The following is a 20,702-nucleotide window of genomic DNA, read 5'->3' on the forward strand; positions in this document are numbered from 1 at the left end:
GATAAAATGGATATCGTCGATCGCGATATGGAGAGGGCGGAGGTGATGGCCACCAGGACATATTCGCAGGAAAGCAAGGCCCGCCGCTCTTTACGAAGTCAACGATCCCACCAGTCTGTTTCCTCCTCTTCCGGATCCTCCACCTCCACGGACGCAGATGTGATGGGTAGGATCGCAACCGCCTCAGCCGCAAGCCTAGGGCGCACGAGAACACACCCTGTCGAAGATCATCGCACAGAAACGCATAGATTGCAACATATCCAGACAGTCGGAGCCAGCACAAAAAGTCGCCCCGACACAAAACCATTACCGGAGTTTGGTGGTGGAAAGCCTTATCCTCCTGCTTTGCCCGAGCGGGAAGAATATGTGGTCGAGTTTGATGGCAAAGATGATCCTCTACACCCCCAGAACTGGCCCTTTTCGAGGAAACTCTACTTGGGCGCCATTCTAGCATACACCTGTTTATGCAGCACCTTTACCTCTTCTGTCTTCTCCGCGTCCACCACGACCGTTGCCAGAGTTTTCGGCATCGGGCTTGAAGTCGCCACTCTCAGCACCTCGCTCTACGTCCTGGGCTACGCTTTCGGCCCTCTTGTCTGGGGCCCTTTTAGCGAATTGCAAGGCAGAAAACTGCCCATTTTGGTTGGCATGTTTGGTTTCTCCATTTTCAATTTTGGCTGTGCCGCCGCCAAGGACATCCAGACTGTCATGCTCTGCCGCTTCTTCACCGGCCTGTTTGGGTCATGTCCTCTGGCAGTGGTGGCTGCCGTCTTCGCCGATATGTTTGACAACACCCAGCGTGGGCCGGCCGTCGTCATTTTCTCCGCCATGGTTTTCATGGGTCCGATGCTGGGGCCTTTTATCGGTGGTTTCATCAACGCGTCCTACTTGGGCTGGCGTTGGAATGTCTACCTTCCAGGCATCATGGGCTCGGCTTCTTTCCTTCTGAATCTGTTTTTCCTCAAAGAAAGCTATGCTCCTGTGGTCCTGGTCAGCAAAGCTGCCGAGTTGCGCCGCCGAACTAAGAATTGGGGAATCCACGCAAAGCAGGAGGAAGTCGAAGTCGATTTTCGCGAGCTCGTGACTAAGAATTTCTCCCGTCCACTTCGATTGTTGGTTTCGGAGCCCATCATCCTCGCCATCACCATCTACATGTCTTTCATCTACGGTCTGCTTTATCTTTTCTTGACTGCATACCCTCTCGTTTTCGCCGGCGTTCATGGTTTCAAGCCTGGGGTATCAGGGTTGCCATTCTTTGGAATGGTTGTTGGCATTTTCATCGTGGCTGCTTATATCATCTTCACCTCCAAGCAGTACAACAAGAAGCTCGAGGCCAATGGTGGCATTCCCGTCCCCGAATGGCGTCTCCCCCCTGTCATGATCGGGGGTGTGCTTTTCGCGCTGGGTCTTTTCTGGTTTGGCTGGGGTGGCTACAAGAGATCTGTTCACTGGATCGTTCCAACTCTTTCAGGACTCTTCACCGGATTTGGCCTCTTGGCTATCTTCATCCAGTGCTTCAACTATCTCATTGATTCCTACCTCATGTTGTAAGTGATATATCCCCTCTCAACATCTGCCCCTGCATACTGACCCTATGTTAGTGCTGCGTCAGCGATCGCGGCGAATACTTTTCTCCGTTCGATTACCGCAGCCGGCTTCCCCTTGTTCGCACGCCAGATGTTCGATGGCATGGGGATCGAGTGGGCTTCCACGCTCCTCGGGTGCTTCGCGTTCCTGCTTGTACCGATCCCAGTTCTGTTCTATCTCTACGGCGCGAAGCTCCGTGCGAAATCCAAATTTGCGCCGACGATGGCAATCAAGAAGCCTGCCGATGAAGAAGAAAGCAGCAGCGATGATGAGATGCAGATGGCTGCGCTTCACGCCACTAGAAGTCGTGCCCACCATGACTTGAACACGGGAAGGTCGAGAACGAGAACAAGGACCAATGCTTCGGCCGGTGCTGTTCCATCAGCCACCATACCCTCGAATAATACCAATTCTGCTGGGGCGGAAAAGAATGCGTGAAGCTTGGGTTAGCAATTCAGGCGGGACTGAGTCTATCGAGCCAGTCATTGAATTACCCGTATAGACTATTCAATATTTCTGCTACAATCCCTGCCCTGACTTACGAGAGTCGATTGTTGTCCTCTGTTCTCGGATAGGCCTGATTTCGAATCTTGACTATCACACTGCGTAGTAAGAGTGGAAGATCTAGCCGTCTCTCCACAGTGCCACGTGAAACGCGTGCATCACTGAGGCCTTGCTCTGAAACTTTGAAAATGAGAGACAGAGAGAGAATGCGTGTGTGTGTGTGTGTGTGTGTGTGTGTGTTTGTGAGCCTTGTCTGACCAAGCTATCTATTTGAACGACCCCTGTCTATTCGGCGGTTGTTTTGGAAAGAAACCTCAAATCCATTGCTTTTTATTGATCTATGTACAAGTGCCTGCGTACTACAGCCACACAGCAGTGGCGGCGCCCTCGCCCTCTCCCAATGTGACCCGTGCGGCCTCGGTGAGCTTCTTCCCGTCCCAGGCGAGCACAAAGACGAGCCCTTCCTCACTGTCCGTCAATGCAAGGTACTCGATGCCGTCGACCGTCGGCCCTGGCTGGACGGCGTTGGCCCACCCGCCGCTTGTTGCTGTTGTGTACATGTCCAGGAGACCAGCGTAGCGCTCGTCGGTCTCGTAGCTGCTGGTTCCTCCCGCGCCATTTCGTTGCTGAGATGTATCGATCCGCCCATCCGCCGTGAGCTGGTAGACGGCAACGTAGCCTTTCTTCCCGTGCTCCAGGCCTCGCGTGCTCGCGTAGAGATACTTTGGTGCATCTCCGTTGGACAGGCTGGTGCGGACCTCGTCAGCCCAGAATTCCCCCTCGCACTCTTCCGCCGGGATTATCCTCACGCCCTGATCGAATTGTAGGCGGCCCCCTCCATGTGTGGAGAAGACATCCACCATGCTCGTATGCTCCTGTAGACAGTAGACGAAGCGACCAGACGGGTGCGGCCAGACGTGGCGGGGCCCGTCGTTCGCGCGCGGCGAGATATGTTTCTCACCCAGCGTCAGGGAGCCGTCGGATGGGGACACCGTGTACGTCCAGATGCAATTGCGACCGATGTCCGCTACGTACAACGCCTGTCCATCTGGCGAGAGATCTGCGCTGTGTGCTCCGTGCCGCAACCCGCCAAAGTCCATCACTGTCCCATTGTCGCGTTGTGATGCGCTGGTATCCACGAATGAAAGGTCCTGGAGAGGCTTTATCGGCTTAGATGCGCTATTGCCATTGGTTGCTGAAGTCGGTGACACGATCGCTCCTGTTTCCGGATCCAAGCTGTACACCTCCCCCGTCGCACCGCCGGCCGAGTACAGTGCAACGTCGCTTGCGGCCACATATCCGCTCCGCGATCTCGTTGGTGCCGTATTGAGCAATCGAATGGATGTCGGCGAGTCTACAGCGTAGGCGACCACGGAAGGAGGTTCTGTCCAGGCTGTGGCATAAAGATTTCGCACACCATGACGCCGGGGTGGGTGTAGATGTAGCCAGCTGTGCGAACCGACAACGCTGGATTTCTGCACGATCTTCAGAAACCCGGAGTTTTTGATTTTGGTTGCTGATGTTGGAGATGACGCCCTCGGAGGAGTGAATCGGAGAGTGTAAAGGTTAGGGGTGTTGAATGTGCCCACAAAGAAGTCATAGGGCTGTGGCTGTGTCATTTCTGCTGGCTCTGATGGCATGATTGTTGTTGACGATGCTGAAGAATTTGCGTATTGAATTATCGAGACTATCTCGAAAATCAAATCGTGAAGTAATGTTTGAAACAGTGTCTGCTGCAGTGTGGTCGCGGCCCAAGGTGCTTGTATTTCCTTCTGTTCTTCCCCAGTGATCACCCAGTCTAAGAGAGATGAAGAAATGGGGACTATCCTGCAAATTTAATTATTTTCATTCCCGACACAATAAGTGCGAACCCGAACATTACCATTTTCCTAACAGCATTGGACGTTTGGTGCCTGTCGGCTATCAGTGGTTAAGGTCTGGTGGCGCTGGAGTTTATCGGATAGGGACACTGCGGCTCCGAGCAAAGGCTATATTTACTTCCATTCATACCTACAAGTAAAGTACCCACCTGGAACTCATTGAAAATCAACTGGCTGAGTGTGTGGAATTGACATGGCAAAATTAGATGGCTGATCTCTCATCGGCCAGGATGAGAGTCTAGTGAACGGATATCAGGCTATGAATTGATAAGCCATAAGGTGAGGTCCATCTAGGACGCGCTCTTTCCCAACGGTCATAGCTTAAGCCAGAATGGTCGCACCTGCCTAGGCTGTCCTCGGTTGGGTTGGGAAGGCAGTCCCGAGGGGAACACTTCCGACCAGACGCGTCCCTTCCCCGCGTTTCGTGTTGCACTTCGGGATGGTTCATTAGCCGACACCGACACCCTCAGTCCTTACCCAGGCTACAAGCACGATAACTCAGGCCGCACTGAAGGGGTTTTGTCGCGTGTCACAGATTGGTCCACGGACCATGCCAGCCTCTGAACATCGACTGGCTTCGGTGGTTGTAAGCAGAAGCCCGAGCCTGCTGTCCAAAATAAGTCGCTATACCCTCCCTAACATGCCGTTCAAACCATGTCAACAATCCTATCGTTTTGAAGTCCCTTGATTCAGAATTCCTAGACAAAATGTATGGTCGTGACTTTTATACATTTGCAAACCAGGATGCTGTGCCAACAGCTATCATCAACATCATTCACACCATCTTGAAGTCCTGGGATCAAGCCAAGACCGACTACAAATACATCTCCGCATTTGCTCCTGACGGAGTGCTGCATGTCGCCCCTCTGCCAACTCAAGGAGAGGAAGCACTCAAGAAGATCCACGACGACATGATCAACCCAACCAACGGTCCTGTCATCAACCTCCAACACTACCTCGACCGTGTTTACATCATGCCGGGAAGCATGGACGGGAAAACCGAGGCTGTCTTCAACGGGAAACTGACCAGCCACCTTTTGAATGGGAAGAGTGTGACAACGGATTTCGCAACCAGGCTGATCTTGGTGGATGTTAATGGCGAACTGAAGGCAGAGTTGGTAAGGATTTATTCCGATACCTCTGCATTGATGAGTGAGATGGTCCGCATGGCCACAGCAGCAACATGATTCACCCGCGCTGTGCTGGTGCCGCCCATTTTACTGTGGCCGAAGAACTCCGGGGGAAATAGTCTGCCTTCCTACTGGCCTATTGTGGTCAGCGAGCCCCAAGAAATATTGAAAGATCGCCTGATGAATGGAATTCGCCACTTGATCCTGTCAAATGGTTCACCCCTAGAGTGCTTGCCATTGTCTGAAGAATGAATGATCGACGTCAAGAGTGGGTGTTCCTGGACACGCTTGAAAAAAATTAAGTCTACAACATCACAGTTCGTGACCTTCAATGGAGCCTGGACCGAGTCTAGCCAGGATGGTAATTGTCTCAGTTCTCCCTGGACCCAAGCCGTGTGGTCGTTGTGGTCCTTGAGAAGGGCTAGAATCTGCAAACACAGCTATTGTGCTGTCCATATCCTGAACTCATACTCCGTGCCATCTGTCCCCGTTCTGGGGATATCTCAAAGAACCAATTCCCGATCATCTGGGCCCTCGCCTCAATTGTTTCGGTTCCACGGCAAAGGTATTCGCCTAGCACTCTTGCATTTTCATCTGCTCCATGTCGCAAGATCGATGTCATCTCCTTTTCTAATCCCTTTCTATCGCATCTACTACCGAAGCCGGAACCAACCAGGCTCTCAGTCACAGATTGTGATCACGTAATTTCCTGAACCTTCGCACTTAGCCTCGATACGATAATTGGGCTATTTTTCCCGCGTTGGTGGAAAGCTCCTTCTACAGAGAGGTTGACAGAACAAAGATGGATATTCTACCAACGCACTACTCGTAAGTCAAAAGCACAACTCAATGCCTTGTTGGAGTAGAATAACTTCCCGATCACATGATGTCCACGAAAAGGTTCTTGCATGGGGCTCCGGGCATCCCCGACGCCTATTGACTTGGCAGGCTCGCTCCAGGGTATCAAACCCCGCCTATTTGACTCGCTAACTACCCCTACTATCTTGGAGAAGGCACCCACGCAAGAATCATGGGGTCAAGGTTCCACCCTTCCCAACAAGTAAAGGAATATTGCGGGATATTGTGGAGTGAATTTGCCAGGACCTTCGAAGCTTGAAATAACAATAACACATTGGCCGATGAGAACGCGAACACTTCTTCTTGGGGTACGCGGTACTGAGTATATAACGAGCTACAAGGCTAGGAGCTGTTCTTATTCTAACAATCGTAACTGAGTCCACCACTACCAGCGGTTTAATCCAACGAATATCTCATTCTCGAAAATGTCGGTCCCCAAAGAAATTGATGAGAAGGACTCCTCACTCTATGGAGTTCAGGAGCATGAGGTTGGAACACAAGTTACCCCAGCCGCCCAGCCCTTGGACAAGACAGAAGGTGAATGGACCGGTTTTGATCGCAAACTGATCCTCAAACTGGACTTGCTGTTGATACCACTCGTCACCACGGTATATCTACTGGCATTCCTCGACCGTGCGAACGTCGGCAATGCGAGAGTTGTAAGTAAAACCTGCAGCCTTACGACAGACCATCAGCTAAGTTGATTCGCTGAATAGGCGGGTCTACAGACTGATCTGGGCCTCACCGACAATCAGTATCAGACGGGTATGTATAATGAATGAACACCGAAAATCTTTATGCCAAACCACTGACATCAAAGATAGCCATCACTGTCACATACGTGCCGTACATTGCAGCGGAGATTCCTTCAAACTTGATCATCAAGAAGATTACCCCTCGGATATATATTCCACTTCTGTGCTTCTGCTGGGGTGTCATTTGTACACTTCAATGTCTGATTCATAACTATGCTGGCTTACTAGCCTGTCGATTCTTCCTTGGACTGGCCGAGGGAGGCATCTTCCCCGGGATAGTACTCTATCTCAGTGGCTTCTATCGACGTCATGATCTTTCTTTACGGATCGCCATGTTTTGGTCAGCAGCTTCCCTAAGTGGCGCATTCTCCGGCTTACTGGCGGCGGCGATCTCAAAGATGGATGGCGTTGGCGGCATGAGGGGGTGGAAGTGGATCTTCTGCCTTGAAGGGCTCTTCACTATCAGCTGGGCAATTCTGGTCTATATCCTCTTGCCCAACGACCCTCATGGCGTAAGAACATTTACTCCTGATGAAGCTACTCGCTGTGTCGAACGCCTGAAGCTTGACGTCGATCTCCTAGCGGAAGAGAAGGTCACAACGAAGAAAGTCCTGTCCGTCTTCACTGATCTGCACCTCATTCTGATCTGGATCATTGCAATCTGTTCGGGATGCATCATCTTTGGACTGGCCTACTTCGCGCCTTCGATAGTTAGAGACATGGGCTACAGTCCTATTCGAACACAACTCATGAGCGTTCCTCCTTATGGTTTCGCGTTTGTCCTGAGTCTTGGTGTCGCATACTACTCAGATAAATACGCCGTTCGAGGCGTACCGATGATCCTCACGCTTGTTCTCTCACTGATTGGAATCATCTTATTTTACGTCGGTCGGAGCACACCAATCAGATACACTGGACTGTTCTTCCTTCTAGGTGGAATCTACGCCAACGGACCATGCCTGATCGCATGGATCCCGAACAACACAGCTGGGCACACGCGACGAGCAACAGCAATCGCAGTGAACTGCATTTGCAACAACACCGGAGGCATCATCAGCACCTGGATCTATCCGAAATCCGACGCACCGTACTATCTTTTTGCAGCGAAATTCATTCTTTCATTGAACTGTATTGCCTTCGTGGCCACTGGTGCGGCAATGTGGGTGTTCAGCCGCGCGAATAAGAAGAAGGAGGACCCTGAATACAGACAGAAACTATTGGGTGACATGGGCGATCTTAGCTTTGCTCAGCAGCTGGACCGTCTCGGCGATCATCATCCTGACTATAAGTATATTATGTAGGATAGAGAAAGCCTAGATGAGGAGGAGTCGACTAAACAGTTCGTGGTGGATTTGGGTTCCAGGTGGAGGAGATCTAGCTAGGATAGAAATCGCTAGTAGCTGCTTTTACACAGGCTACAGAATTCTCAATAGCATACTTCGGCTTTTCCCCCATGTGTCTATCTAGAGATATACCTGATGTTCTACTCACTGAGTATGCAATCTGATCTAAGTTGCGAAGACTGCATCCCTGATAACTCCCAATTCCCAAAAGGCAGCCGGGTCAACGGAACTATCTAGCTACTTTTAGAGACAACTTCTGCAAGTAATGAGAACCAAGTACGGTTGTCGGTTGAGTTATTGCCGTTTCTAAGGCATGGCACCGTGTAAACGCAAGACATGATTTTACATCTTGCATGATTCTTCTCTACATTTAGCGATCACTATTTTCACACCGAATCCACAATCTTAGACGGATCGTAACCAAAAGCCTTCAGAGCACCTTGCTTCGCCTCCACTAGGTCGATTCGATCGACCTTAGCTTTCAGCGTACCTCTCGTCTCCAGCAGTCTATCAGCCACTTCTCTCCATCTCATTGGAGAGGATGAGATGGGAAATATCGAGTCGGGATCTCCTTCGGGGTGGACAGGCTCGAGTTGACCGTCTTTCTTCCTTATGATGCCATCAACCATCGTGAGCACGACATCGGCAGGAGTTGAATGCATAACAATGGCAGTGATTGGATCCTGCTGTGCTCCGCAGACCATGTTGGGCGTTAAAGCGTCAAAAACAATGATATCTGCAAGCTTGCCTTCTGCTATACTCCCGAGCTTGTCCTCCATACTGATTGCCCTGGCACCGGCGACCGTTCCCAGTGCGTAGACTTCTTGCACTGTCTTATTGACTCTCGCCGGTTTTAAGCCCCGAACGATAAATTTCTCGTTGTATGTGCCCCTCGAACTCTGCAATGCGACACGCATCTCAGCTGGGAGACTTGCCAGGGTGACGTTGTGGCAGTCTATTCCTAAGGACGAATGAGACTCCAAGTGGCGTTCAGCATCAAAGCATGCAGGGGTGCCCATTCCCATTTGCAATTCAAGGGACGGTGTGGAGGACACGTGGGCACTTCTCTTCTTGATGAGCTCTATATCTTGGTCTGAGAGCGAGTTTGCGTGAGAAAGAATTGCCCCCTGCGTTAGTAGTCCACACTCTTCCATCTTCTGTACAGACGATTGCGCTCCTGAGATGATCATTAGCTTGTACGAACGAATGTGCTGGGTAGATGTAAATGAAGCTATTAAAACAAAACCTACCAGCTCTAGGAGGCGAGTTGTGCGTGGTCCAATAGTGTATTCCCAATTTCTTAATCTCATCGAACAAACCAACGATCATGTCTTTGGGTAGGAACCAACCATCAAAAGCAACACCGAGCGTGATTCTGTTGTTGCCAAAAGGGGCATATTGGCAGATTCTTTTCAAGTTGTCAAGAGCCCAAGGCGCGATGAACGACGGATTAGTCTTGAAGGGCGACCAAGAGTCCACACGCGCGTTAAAGCAATACCCGTAGACCGATCGTATGCCGGACGAGGCCGTAGCAGCAATGGCGGCTCTCGCTTAATGCCGATATAAGTCAGTCTCACAGCCAGCCATGAGACTTGGGACGCATACGATGATCCTCGGAATAGTTCAGATGACTGTGATCAACCACAGTTGTCGTCCCTGCGTTGATGCTTTCCAGGCATCCCGCCAACTGGCCCCAGAACACTTCTTGCGCATCGAAGCTCGCGGCCTGAAATATTCCTATCATTCCACGGAATAGTGTATAAGTTTGGTTTTTCTGTCATGACGCTTTATTTGAGGCCCTTACCTCGGACGAGATAGTCCTCCAAGAGATCGTCTCCGTGTCTTCCTCTCAGCCCAATCGTGTACATATGCCTGTGTGTATCGATAAATCCCGGTGCGACAATCTTATTCGAGCAATCTATGACTTCGGTTCCGGGGAGTGGTTCGATGTCTGTCGCTATCTTTTCAATTTTGTTGCCGGAGACGAGAACATCCGCTTGAATGCCCTTGGCGGTATCGTCTCCCTCGTGGATCACAACAGTGCCTCCGCGAAGGAGAATTCTATCCTCATGAGTCATGGTGGTGGAGGGATGAATACCGTGTTCAGTTGATTTTCACAATGTGTCCGTTTGATAAGCCGTCAAATAATTCACAGGACGGATATCCCTTCGAAGTCGTTCAATGTTCCCGTGACTGGAATTTGGAGTGTGCCTACGTTCACGTGAACGCAACGCTTGAGAAGTTCTCCACTTCAATTGATATCCATCGAAATACAATACTCTCACTTTCACAATGAGGCAGCTGGATTTTACATTTTCTGGATGTCTTTGTTGGCCTCATACCGGGAATCAAATTCCCATTGGTCATTGCTTCTGAAAGTCTAGGGTCTTATCTAGCTTTCAGCAGTGAGAATAAGTCCGCGAGTATTCCAACTCCCAAGTGCTGGGTTGAATTCGATGACTTTGGAAAACACTCTCCTCTCTCCTTAATTTCAAACTGGTGTTAAGTGAAATAACGACATGGCTCCGAAGCAAGGACTCATCGAGAAGCCCATTTCTGCGCTACCAAGAATCCATCGATTAATCACAAGCCATGACGAAAATTCCGGTCAGGCTATAATCCATTCTTTCGAACCTGGACTCTGGCAACCAATGCGAAATAATACTGTTGCTTTGGATCTTGTCTACACCACTTCCGAGTTTCCTGTGCAGATGAACAATGATGCAGATGTTGAGGCACACGAAAGGGTTGTCGAAAAAGGGGTCGGATTAGTGAATCCAGGTGGCAGTGTGTGTAGGATGGTCGATTTCTCTCCGAGCAATGACCCAATGATGCATCGAACCAAGAGCCTCGATTATGGAGTCGTGCTGGAAGGAGAGATCGAACTCATACTAGACTCGGGCGAGATGAAAACGCTGAGGAGAGGCGATGTCGCAATTCAAAGGGGTACAATGCACGCCTGGAGAAATCCGAGTACGACTCAGTGGGCCAGAATGATGTTCGTCCTACTTGATTCGCAAGCGTTGCAGATTGGAAACTATTCCTTGAAGGAATCTCTTGCGCCAGGGCAACACGAGATACAAGGCAGTGGAAACGATAAATAAGAAGCTATGCAATCACGAGAAGAAAAGAAGCCTGTGGTATGACCAGAGAGAGGGTTTTAGAATTGTGCAATTCTTACAACATAAAGTACTAGTAATATGTGAAGGTCGCTTAACTTCTTTGATGTAGCCAGCGTTCCTCTTGTGGCCGCAGTCAAATCTGAGAATTCCTAGGATCCCACAGGCTCTCCTCCCTTCAACCAGCCTACATACATCTTGTGTCAAAGATACTCTCATTTCTGTCGCGGCGAAATAGAAACAAATACAGACGGTCGTCGTGCACCGTGAGGGTTTTCAGGCAATGCTCAGCAACACCAATCCATCAAAACGTGCATATGAATTTATGGAAGACTGACAGACGCACCCTTGACACGTTGCAGTGCGACTAAATATCCGATCATGTGAGCGCCTTTTTCTCGTTCCTCAAGATACCGCTTGGTCCAGGTTTACCCCCACAAATTGAAGAATCGCCCACAATGCCGCTGGGTGTAACCCCGAGAAAATATGAAGTGCAGCTTGTTCACCATCAAAATAGTTAGATCAATGCGGCACCAGCATACATTTGACCTGCCACAGATATCTTGGCATGCATGCATTCACGTCCAACCTGGCCATGTTTGGGCCAAGAGTCATTTGAGCAAGAAGCGAATGGGACGGAGGAGACAGCTGACGACTTAAACGTTCCTCAAACCACATTCCATCTCACAGCAGGAGACTGGCTGTGAATCTCTGGTAAGGATTATCTTGTGCCGATTTCCCGATCGTAGTGAAATTTGTCTCTTCATTGCGATAAAAACCCGAGGTTCACCACTTTCACAGCTTCGCTGCATAAGGCTGTGGATTTTGTTCGAGGAGTTCATTCAGCATGGTGGGAATTACGAAAGCTGTCTTAATATCTCTTTTGGGGTCGCTCTGCCTCCTTCTCCTACGTACCTTACAGGTTGCCTACCAAAGAGGAATTCGCAGAGTACCTGGACCATGGCAGGCGAAGTTCAGTATACTATATCGAGTATCAATGGTGATGAAAGGCAAAGCTGTCCAAGAGTACTGCGAAGTACATCAAAAATACGGTGATATCGTAAGGGTTGGGCCGAGACATGTCTCGATTAACGACCCTGTCGCTGTTCAGCAAATCTATGGCATTTCAAGCAAATTCAGGAAGGTAATATTGTCCCCTGCATTATGATCTATCTTCAAGGTCTGACAAGGACACAAGTCGGAATTCTACTCTGTATCGCCGCCGTACTGGGAAGGCAAGCAGCTCGACAACATGTTCACCGTAAGAGACCCTCAGCAGCACAGAGTTCTCCGAAGCGCAACTGCTCAAGTCTACTCGATGACAAATTTGAGGAACTATGAAGCACACGTAGATGAGTGCACGGAGCTGTTTCTAGCCATTTTGAAGAAGCATGAAGGACGAGCGATTGATGTTACTGAATATATCCATTGGTATGCATTCGACGTCATTGCAGCCATTACATTCCAAAAACGCCTAGGATTCTTGGACGAAGGGAAAGACATGCTAGGTATGGTCGCAACTCGAAGCTTCAGTGCGAAATATTTCGCGTTTGCTGGACAGGTTCCTTGGGCCCACCCATACCTCCTAGGTAACCGACGAATGATGGGATTGTTGGCAAAGTTGTATCCTGACATGCCAGACCCTCATGGCACCCTCTTCGGAGTAAGTACTTGGTCTCGTTGTTTGTGAATTCTGATCCAAATGCTAATTGTTGTTGGTAGCACATAGAGAAACAAATTGAGCAATACGACCTCGAAGAGCGACAAAATGGACGAACAGACTTTCTCCAGCAGTTGAGGCGAAAAGATGACCAGGACCGGGCAAATCATAAGCGTGATCTCATGAACCATCTGTCCAACAACGTGTAAGAGGGCCAGAATCTAGGTGCTTTTTCTCGGTAAAGGATATCTTGAAAGCTAACTCTGGCTGCACTAGATTGGCCGGAAGCGATACTATCGCCATTGCACTACGAGCAATATTCTACCATCTGGTAAAAACACCGCGTGTGTATAAGAATCTTGTGGATGAGATCACAGAGGCCGATAGCAAGGGTCTACTATCCAATCTCGTAACATATCAAGAAAGCCAGAATCTGGTCTATCTGTACGTTTGGGCAACATTTGCTTGAAATAGGCTGACTGGAATTAGGCAAGCCGTCATGAAGGAAGCTATGCGGCTTCATCCTTCAATCGCATTTCCATTGGAAAGAGTTGTGCCACCAGAAGGCACCCAGCTATGTGGCTATGACTTGCCTGGAGGAACAATCGTGGGTGTTCTAGCGCCTCTGATAAATCGCAATCAAGAGATCTTTGGACACGACGTCGAGGACTTCCGGCCTGAGCGATGGATCGAGGCTGATTCAGAACGTCTCAAGCTGATGGAAAGAACCTACCTGACAGTAAGTACCCTCTCCCACGGAGTGCTCTCCATCCTCATAAACCTAACCCACATGCCCAGTTTGGACACGGCCCTCGAGGATGCATCGGCAAGAACATCGCATTCCTAGAAATGTCGAAGTTTGTCCCAGAAGTGATCCGGCGCTTTGATGTTCAGTGGGCGTCTGGCTCAAAGCCCTGGACCATTACGGCTGGTTGGTTCTGGAAGCAAAGGGACATAAACCTTGTTTTTCGCTCACGGTAAGCCGCTGGTTAGGATGTTCTTGCGACTACGGCACGAATTATTGGGCGGTAGTTTAGCACTCATGAGTGGGCTGATGTGGACGAAGTTTGCCCCAGTCCCCCGAGCCCTTGGTGGTGGGGGGAGGGGCCTGGTTACAACCGAAAGCCTACGCCACGGGGGGAACTCACCCCGCATCCTCGGGGATGAGAATGCGGAGGCACTGGCTGAGGAGGCTGCTCACGTGAACGGGTTATCAAAACTGATTGCTCTAAGCATTTAATCCACGCTAGGTCCTGAGAATTTCCTGCTGTACTGGTAGTGCTTGAAGCTCTAGATCCATTCTATATACGTATCAAGACAGTCTTGTCGGCCGGCTCTCCAAACGGTATGGCAGCAAGGAGGCCGAGAACAAGTTGCCACCCGTGCCGTGTCGCTCGGATTGGGTGTGATGCCGCTACTCAGAAACCGAGTCGTTGTAGTAATTGTGTCCGTCGGGGCAAAGTTTGCGATGCTCAGGTGTGTCAACAAATCCTAGAACTTGCTGCCAGACAACTGACATTAGACACCAGACGTCACAGAGTACTGTAAGCTCCAACACTGTTCTTCAACGCAGTCGAAGCGATGGCACTGCACACGAGCTAGCATGGTCACAGTCAAGCGACACTTTCATTCATGAAAGAGATTGGCCAAGTCCTGGTGGGCAGTCCATTCAAGACAAGGCGTCAGGTGATTCGGTTGCAATTCCATCTCCAGAGACGACCTTACGAGGCCTAGAGTCGCGAAGTCCGCTATACTCTGATGGGTTCCCAACTCCTTCACCATCCTCATTCGATGTTGACAGTGTTGCATGCCGACGATTACAAGCTAGTATGCTCAATGAGATTCTCTGGAATATCTACTTCACGATCTTCGAGATACGTTATGCAACATGGTTAGGAAACAGTTGTCGTCCTTATCTAGAGACAACACCGGTAAGCTGCGAATAGCATAGAGTTTAGTCCCGCCTTGTCGCTAATCGCGCTTTTCCTCATAAGCCTAAACGGTCCATCGCGCAGATGGTGTTGCAACTGGATGAACATAAGAGCTTCGAGACCCCAGGGACCTCAAGCTATTTGCCGCAAGTATCGGGCTCGCTCCTGTACCGGGCCCGCACACAGGATGACAACGACCACCTATTGAACAACGCTCTCAGATACGCAATATATGCCTATGCTGCTAGATGGCTTCCTTTGAGGAGTGCGTATCGCAAAACATCTGGTCATGAAATCCCTGAAGACCAAAATCATGAACAAGAGGTTCGAATCTACCTGTGGAACCAGGCGAAGCAAGCAATATTTCCTGCCCTCACTCGGGCCAGCTACAGATCGATCCTGGCATTGTTGCTATTCACGCTAGCTGAGGCCCCTGATGAAGATTTCGATGCAGGTTTTCTTCAACTATGCAATCAAGCGCTATTTGGGCATCTCAGTACACTGAGAGCGCCTATGACATGGCGGGTCCGACCGTGGCAGGGTATAATGTCGTCGAACTCCCCCGTACATGACCAGTGCCAGGCAAATAACATCGTGTATGGGCATGCAGAGAAATACAGTGAGGCAGACAAGGCGGAACGAGACAATTTATTCTGGCTGGGTGTTATCAGCGGCTGCAGTCGAGGCCTTTTACAACAGCTTCCCTCTCTTATACTACCGACGAACAGTGCTAACGAGAAGATTTGGAGTTCCATTCGCCAGAGAACTGAGATATTCCACCAATCGTTTACGAATCTGAAGGGCTCCCAAGATCCTCTACCACCTGAAGTAGCAGAAGTCGTGCTTCAACACGCCACTGCGTGCAAGACCATGTTTTTCGGAGTTATAAATCAACTGTGCGACTCTCTGTTTTACCATAAACTACTACCAGTTAAAGAGACCGCACAAGCTGTTCTTGACGAATCACACCGCTTCCACGAAGTCTTCGACCATTTACTGAGCATGTGTGCCCGAGATTACATCTACCTTAGCACGGAGTGCAGATTGAACTATTGTAAGCTGAATTGAAGTTTTCCAGTGTTCTTAGCTTGCTAACATCTAAGTGCTCTTGATGTGCCACTATCATCTGGGGACGCTGGTTCTTGCAGACATCCTCGATACTTTAGATGTCGTGCCGGAGGTGTTGAAAACCCCTAACCTATCTCGTTCACGCGCGTGCCAAGCCATCATCAATACGTTGAGCTTATCACTTAACTTCGACCGCCATTCTGACGATCAGTCTTCTTACGGCAGCAAACTCCTGCTCGACCCGGCGCCTGAACTAATGGCTGAAGTCTTACTGCGCACCGGGAGTACAATACTTTTGATGCATAAGACCGGAGAAGTCGCTCCATACACTGCTCAAACGATGCTTTCGATAGTTTTCAGCGCGCTGAATGTCATACGCGAGATCTCAAGAAAGGCATCCTTTGTCTTATCCATTTTACAATCGGAGTGTTTGGCACGAAACCTCAAAGTCATCCACGAGCCATCAACTGAAACGTTGAGAGCCTCCGGAACGGACCTCGCCGTTCTGGCTACTTGTAATACCGGTGTAATCCAGAGCTTTCTCCAAGAAATGCAAGTTCAGGTCACTCTTGATCCATCGCACCTAGCCGATATGGTCAAATCACGTGGGCAGAAGTGGATGCTCCAGGTGGGCACACCTGGATAATATTGATGAGAACTATGAGTGTGATGCTTTATCGGTTTCAGGACCGGGAAAACCTGCTTGTGAATTAGAAAATTGGAAATTCTAAATGTTCAAACTCAATAACATGCTGTGCGATGCTGTGTTGAGTCTAGTAAACGATTGCGCCCTAAAGTTTTTTCATATATGACTAGACTGCGTTAAGTCTTGAAAGCTATCTCCGACGCCTGGGAAATGTATCACAAACTTCCACTCACTGGGCCATAGCAGGATTACCATGGTCAGTATAATCAAAGAGGTCCTTCACTTTCTGCCAAGCTGGAATGGGTCCTCGTCCTGATGGGATCCGAATACTCTTAGGCCGGCTATACTCTCGGAGCGTCTCAATACAGTGTTCTCGTCCATAGCCACTGTGTTTTGCTCCCCCAAATGGAGTACCAAGCGCCATGCGAGTATAGTTGTTGATGAATGCCATCCCAACGTCGATCTCTCTGGCAGCTCTCAATGCCTTTGTGGTGTCTTTGCTAAAGATTGCAGTGACCAAACCATACTCCGTATCGTTCGCAATGGATATGGCTTCCTCGTAAGTCTCGAACGAATTTACCGTGACTATGGGGCCGAACATCTCCTCTCTTGCAATCCTCATGTCCCTTTTGACGTTGGAGAAAAGGGTCGGGGCAACGAAGAACCCGTGACTGAGGGAAGAATCCTTAGGGAGAGGTGCTTGCGCTTCAATTATAGCGCCCTCGGAGAGGCCCAGCTCGATGAAGGATTGCACTTTTTCCTGGTGCGCTTTTGTGATCAACGGTCCAACGTGTGTCTCCTCAAACACACCATTTCCCACCTTGAGTCGTCTAACCGCTGCCGCCATCTTTGACACCACCTCATCATGAACTGTGCGATGTACAATGACTCTCGAGGCCGCCGTGCATGCTTCTCCTTGGTTGAAATAGCCGCCATCCATAGCAGATCTAACAGCTAAATCGATATCAGCATCCTCAAAAATGATTAATGAATTCTTTCCTCCGAGTTCTAACGATAAGTGAGTTATATTATCCGCGGCGAGTTTGCTGATAGCTGCTCCGCCTCGAGTAGATCCGGTAAATGACACCTTTTTAACGTCTGGATTGGAGACTAGGGCAGCGGGTACTATAGTTCCCACAGCTGGTATTCCCTGAATGACGCCCTTTGGCAAGATCTCCGAGACCAGTTCGATAATTCGCATAACGGTTAATGGAGCCTGCTCCCCAGGCTTTAGGATAATAGTATTCCCTGCTGCTAAAGCCGGGGCCGATTTCCCTCCACAGTGAATAGGTGGCCAGTTGAACGGCAGTATTCCGGCCACAACTCCATATGGCTCGTGGACAATGGAGGAGTATATGCTGCCTTGATCGTACAGCTCGCTAGGTAGTTTGTCGATAAGGGAGCCAAAGAAACGGTAAACATTTACAATAAAGCTGACATCTGCCTGCCGTGCTTGGGTGACAGGTTTTCCATTTTCCATAGAAAGCAGAAGTGCTAGTTCTTCGGAATGAGCTGCTAGATGGTCGGCACATCGAAGCAGCAGCTCTGATCTCTCCTTAGGACTTTTCCATTTCCAACACTCTTGGTAAGCTCTTTGTGCAATCGCGACAGCTTTTGCAACTTCGGCTTCTCCACACCCTTGTATCGTGGTAATCACTTCTCCGGTGGCGGGATTATGAACATCGAAGAGGTGGGATGGGTCGTCGGAGTGTAGTGCAAATTGTGTTATTTTATCGTATTTCGGTACGGCGACCTTAGTTGGATATTCTTGAATGGAACCCATCTGTGCTATGCGTACAGGAGACTGATTTTCCACAGGAAGTTGGAATCCTCCATCTGAATAATGGCGTTTAGCTTCTTATCGAGTTTTCCCTGGGATGACGGAGTCGCACCTTTGCCTCGGCCCTCCTCTGGCAAGGCCCGCTATTCTGGCCAAACTAGATGCTATGATCATTTCGGAGCCGATCATTCAATCTCTTTCAAAGATTAGTGCGGTGTTGATTGGATATTCAGCTTCCACTCGAGAACGGACAATGACAGAGTGGAACAGTCATGTGACCGGCATATAGCCAAGCATTTAGTTCACGACCTAGAAGGGTGGGCTATTAGAGGGAGATTTGCGTTCGCATGACCGGGATATTGCTAAAGTTTTGTGAATTGGAGAGAGCACCCGAAACCTTTGTATTTACATGACTTTCAATGAGCGACATCCCGATTTGCGGAGTTTAACGTCTGGGTCTCCCAGAATGCCAGAGAGAACAAGTATAAACAGTTATTGGGACTCACAAAATTGTGCGCTCCATGCCGACTTTCTGAGAATTGAGCATGGGTTCCTACTCCGACAATTATGACTTTATCGTGGTTGGTGGAGGTAAGCTTCGACTGTCACAAGCTCGCCTTTGGCATAACTCACAGGAGATACAGGTAACAGTGGCGCAGTTGTCGCCTCGAGAATCGCAAATTCGGAAAGCCATCCGACTGTTTTGCTGATTGAGGCAGGAGGAGAGAACAAGAGCGACGAACTGTACGTTCCAAGTGACAGATTCAAGAGCGTCTATCGCCATCCCGAGATTCGAGTTGAGTATAAAACGACACCCCAGAAACACCTTGGCGGTCGAGTCTTGGATTACCTTCGTGGGAAAGGTCTTGGAGGCTCCAGTGTTGCAAACTTTATGGGCTACATTCGGGGATCCGCTTCAGATTATAACACATGGGCTGAGATTGTTGGTGATGAAGCTTACAAGTGGGGAAACGTTCTTCAGCGTTATAAAGAGATCGAAAACCTTTCTTTCGAGGATGACAATGATGAAAATCAATGGGTGAAGCTGGATGAGACTGCACACAGTCATGACGGACCCCTTGGTTTAGAACTTTTCGCCCGAAAACAATGGCCACTAGGGGGAGACCTATTGATGCGAGCTTCTCTGAACTTTGGTTGGCCTCTCAACCGAGATCAGAATTCTGGAGATCCAGTCGGAGTCGGAGTCGTGACTACAACAACATACAAAGGGTCCAGGACCACAAGTTCGACTGCATTCCTGAATGCTCGGCCTTCCAACCTGACCATTTGGACAAACGCAGTAGCACGAAGAATTATACTGGAAACAAGTCCTGGAGAGAGCATGCCGCATGCAGCAGGGATTATCTTGGCTAACGGACAAGAAATCCGGGCGAGAAAGGAGACTATATTGTCCGTAGGAAGTATCGATACACCGAAGATTCTCCTGCTCAGCGGTATCGGCCCCGAAGAAGAGCTTCAGGCTCTAGGCATTCCATGTCTGGTCAATAGCCCGAGGGTAGGGAAAGATCTTATTGACCACAATTATATTGCGATGCGATGGGGCTGCTCATCCGACCTATCAGATCGTATTGCTTTTCAAAGCAACCATGAAGGAGTACTGGCTTCCCGGAAACAGTGGTTACAAGATCACACCGGCCATGATGCGGTTCGAAGCCTTGGCAATCTAGCTGGATTTCTAAAGCTTGACCCTGAACGATACTCCAAGGAAGAGCTGGAGAAGCTTGAACCGACAGCTCAAAGGTGGATCAACCAAGCAGATACCCCCCAGTTTGAAGTGTTCCTAGCAGGCGATGTTCCTAGTGTCTGGGATAAAACACATGGGGAGGACGCGATTGGAATATGTGTAATGCTGATGAATCCCCAGTCACGAGGCAGCGTCACTCTTCAGTCGAAGGATCCCGCCGCCATGCCTCTGATTGATGTGAATTTCTTATCCCATCCATACGATAGGAAAACTTTTGTTGATGCGACTCGAGAAGTACTGAGATTTGTGAAGTCCGAGACTCTCTCAAAGCACATCAGGAGCGACTTCCACACTCCCAAAACAGACAGTGAGGAGGATGTATTGGAGTTCATCAGGCGCGATGTCATGTCGGTCTTGCATCCTGTTGGCACTACGAGGATGGGCGGGCCGGAAGATCAAACGGCTCCAGTGGATTCAGACATGTGTGTCCGTGGAGTTCGGAATCTGCGTGTGGTCGACCTCAGCGTTTGCCCAATCATAACCAGGTATGCCTCCTTCGAACTGTCTAGGGCGTATGAACTAACAACGCAAAGTAACCATACCCAGTCAACAGCATATCTGGTAGGCCAAATAGGATGGAAGAAGATTGCTGAGACATATGGACTGTAGTGGATTTATCTAAGAAGAATAGATGTATACTCCCCTTTTTAAATTTCTTAACATTCCAGCGAGCTGT

At 49.5% G+C, this 20,702-nt stretch overlaps 9 protein-coding genes across 9 annotated transcripts; 6 read left to right on the forward strand and 3 right to left on the reverse strand.

Moving 5' to 3' along the window:
- Positions 1-6: 6 nt before the first annotated feature.
- A1O9_07216 (MFS transporter, DHA1 family, multidrug resistance protein) lies at positions 7-2,025 on the forward strand (the record flags this gene model as incomplete). The annotated part of the gene is made up of 2 exons (XM_013404162.1): positions 7-1,547; positions 1,602-2,025. The coding sequence occupies 2 exons, from the start codon at positions 7-9 to the stop codon at positions 2,023-2,025; spliced, it is 1,965 nt and encodes a 654-aa protein (XP_013259616.1).
- A 425-nt stretch (positions 2,026-2,450) lies between these two features.
- Positions 2,451-3,731, reverse strand: A1O9_07217 (uncharacterized protein; the record flags this gene model as incomplete). The annotated part of the gene is made up of 1 exon (XM_013404163.1): positions 2,451-3,731. One exon carries the CDS (start codon positions 3,729-3,731, stop codon positions 2,451-2,453), a length of 1,281 nt encoding a protein of 426 aa, XP_013259617.1.
- Positions 3,732-4,678: 947 nt separating this feature from the next.
- On the forward strand, positions 4,679-5,158 carry A1O9_07218 (uncharacterized protein; the record flags this gene model as incomplete). Its single annotated transcript, XM_013404164.1, has 1 exon — positions 4,679-5,158. The coding sequence occupies one exon, from the start codon at positions 4,679-4,681 to the stop codon at positions 5,156-5,158; it is 480 nt and encodes a 159-aa protein (XP_013259618.1).
- A 1,226-nt stretch (positions 5,159-6,384) lies between these two features.
- Positions 6,385-8,015, forward strand: A1O9_07219 (uncharacterized protein; the record flags this gene model as incomplete). Its single annotated transcript, XM_013404165.1, has 3 exons — positions 6,385-6,618; positions 6,676-6,724; positions 6,784-8,015. 3 exons carry the CDS (start codon positions 6,385-6,387, stop codon positions 8,013-8,015), a joined length of 1,515 nt encoding a protein of 504 aa, XP_013259619.1.
- A 428-nt stretch (positions 8,016-8,443) lies between these two features.
- A1O9_07220 (uncharacterized protein) lies at positions 8,444-10,135 on the reverse strand (the record flags this gene model as incomplete). Its single annotated transcript, XM_013404166.1, has 4 exons — positions 8,444-9,234; positions 9,308-9,607; positions 9,663-9,794; positions 9,862-10,135. 4 exons carry the CDS (start codon positions 10,133-10,135, stop codon positions 8,444-8,446), a joined length of 1,497 nt encoding a protein of 498 aa, XP_013259620.1.
- Positions 10,136-10,576: 441 nt separating this feature from the next.
- A1O9_07221 (uncharacterized protein) lies at positions 10,577-11,161 on the forward strand (the record flags this gene model as incomplete). The annotated part of the gene is made up of 1 exon (XM_013404167.1): positions 10,577-11,161. One exon carries the CDS (start codon positions 10,577-10,579, stop codon positions 11,159-11,161), a length of 585 nt encoding a protein of 194 aa, XP_013259621.1.
- Positions 11,162-12,428: 1,267 nt separating this feature from the next.
- Positions 12,429-13,817, forward strand: A1O9_07222 (uncharacterized protein; the record flags this gene model as incomplete). The annotated part of the gene is made up of 5 exons (XM_013404168.1): positions 12,429-12,839; positions 12,899-13,041; positions 13,113-13,280; positions 13,326-13,575; positions 13,635-13,817. The coding sequence occupies 5 exons, from the start codon at positions 12,429-12,431 to the stop codon at positions 13,815-13,817; spliced, it is 1,155 nt and encodes a 384-aa protein (XP_013259622.1).
- Positions 13,818-16,710: 2,893 nt separating this feature from the next.
- On the reverse strand, positions 16,711-18,264 carry A1O9_07223 (uncharacterized protein; the record flags this gene model as incomplete). The annotated part of the gene is made up of 1 exon (XM_013404169.1): positions 16,711-18,264. One exon carries the CDS (start codon positions 18,262-18,264, stop codon positions 16,711-16,713), a length of 1,554 nt encoding a protein of 517 aa, XP_013259623.1.
- Positions 18,265-18,806: 542 nt separating this feature from the next.
- Positions 18,807-20,635, forward strand: A1O9_07224 (uncharacterized protein; the record flags this gene model as incomplete). Its single annotated transcript, XM_013404170.1, has 2 exons — positions 18,807-18,852; positions 18,906-20,635. The coding sequence occupies 2 exons, from the start codon at positions 18,807-18,809 to the stop codon at positions 20,633-20,635; spliced, it is 1,776 nt and encodes a 591-aa protein (XP_013259624.1).
- Between the last annotated feature and the right edge of the window lie 67 nt (positions 20,636-20,702).

Source organism: Exophiala aquamarina, assembly GCF_000709125.1.
Source record: "Exophiala aquamarina CBS 119918 chromosome Unknown aczIA-supercont1.5, whole genome shotgun sequence".
In the NCBI taxonomy this organism is placed as follows: Eukaryota; Fungi; Ascomycota; class Eurotiomycetes; order Chaetothyriales; family Herpotrichiellaceae; genus Exophiala; species Exophiala aquamarina.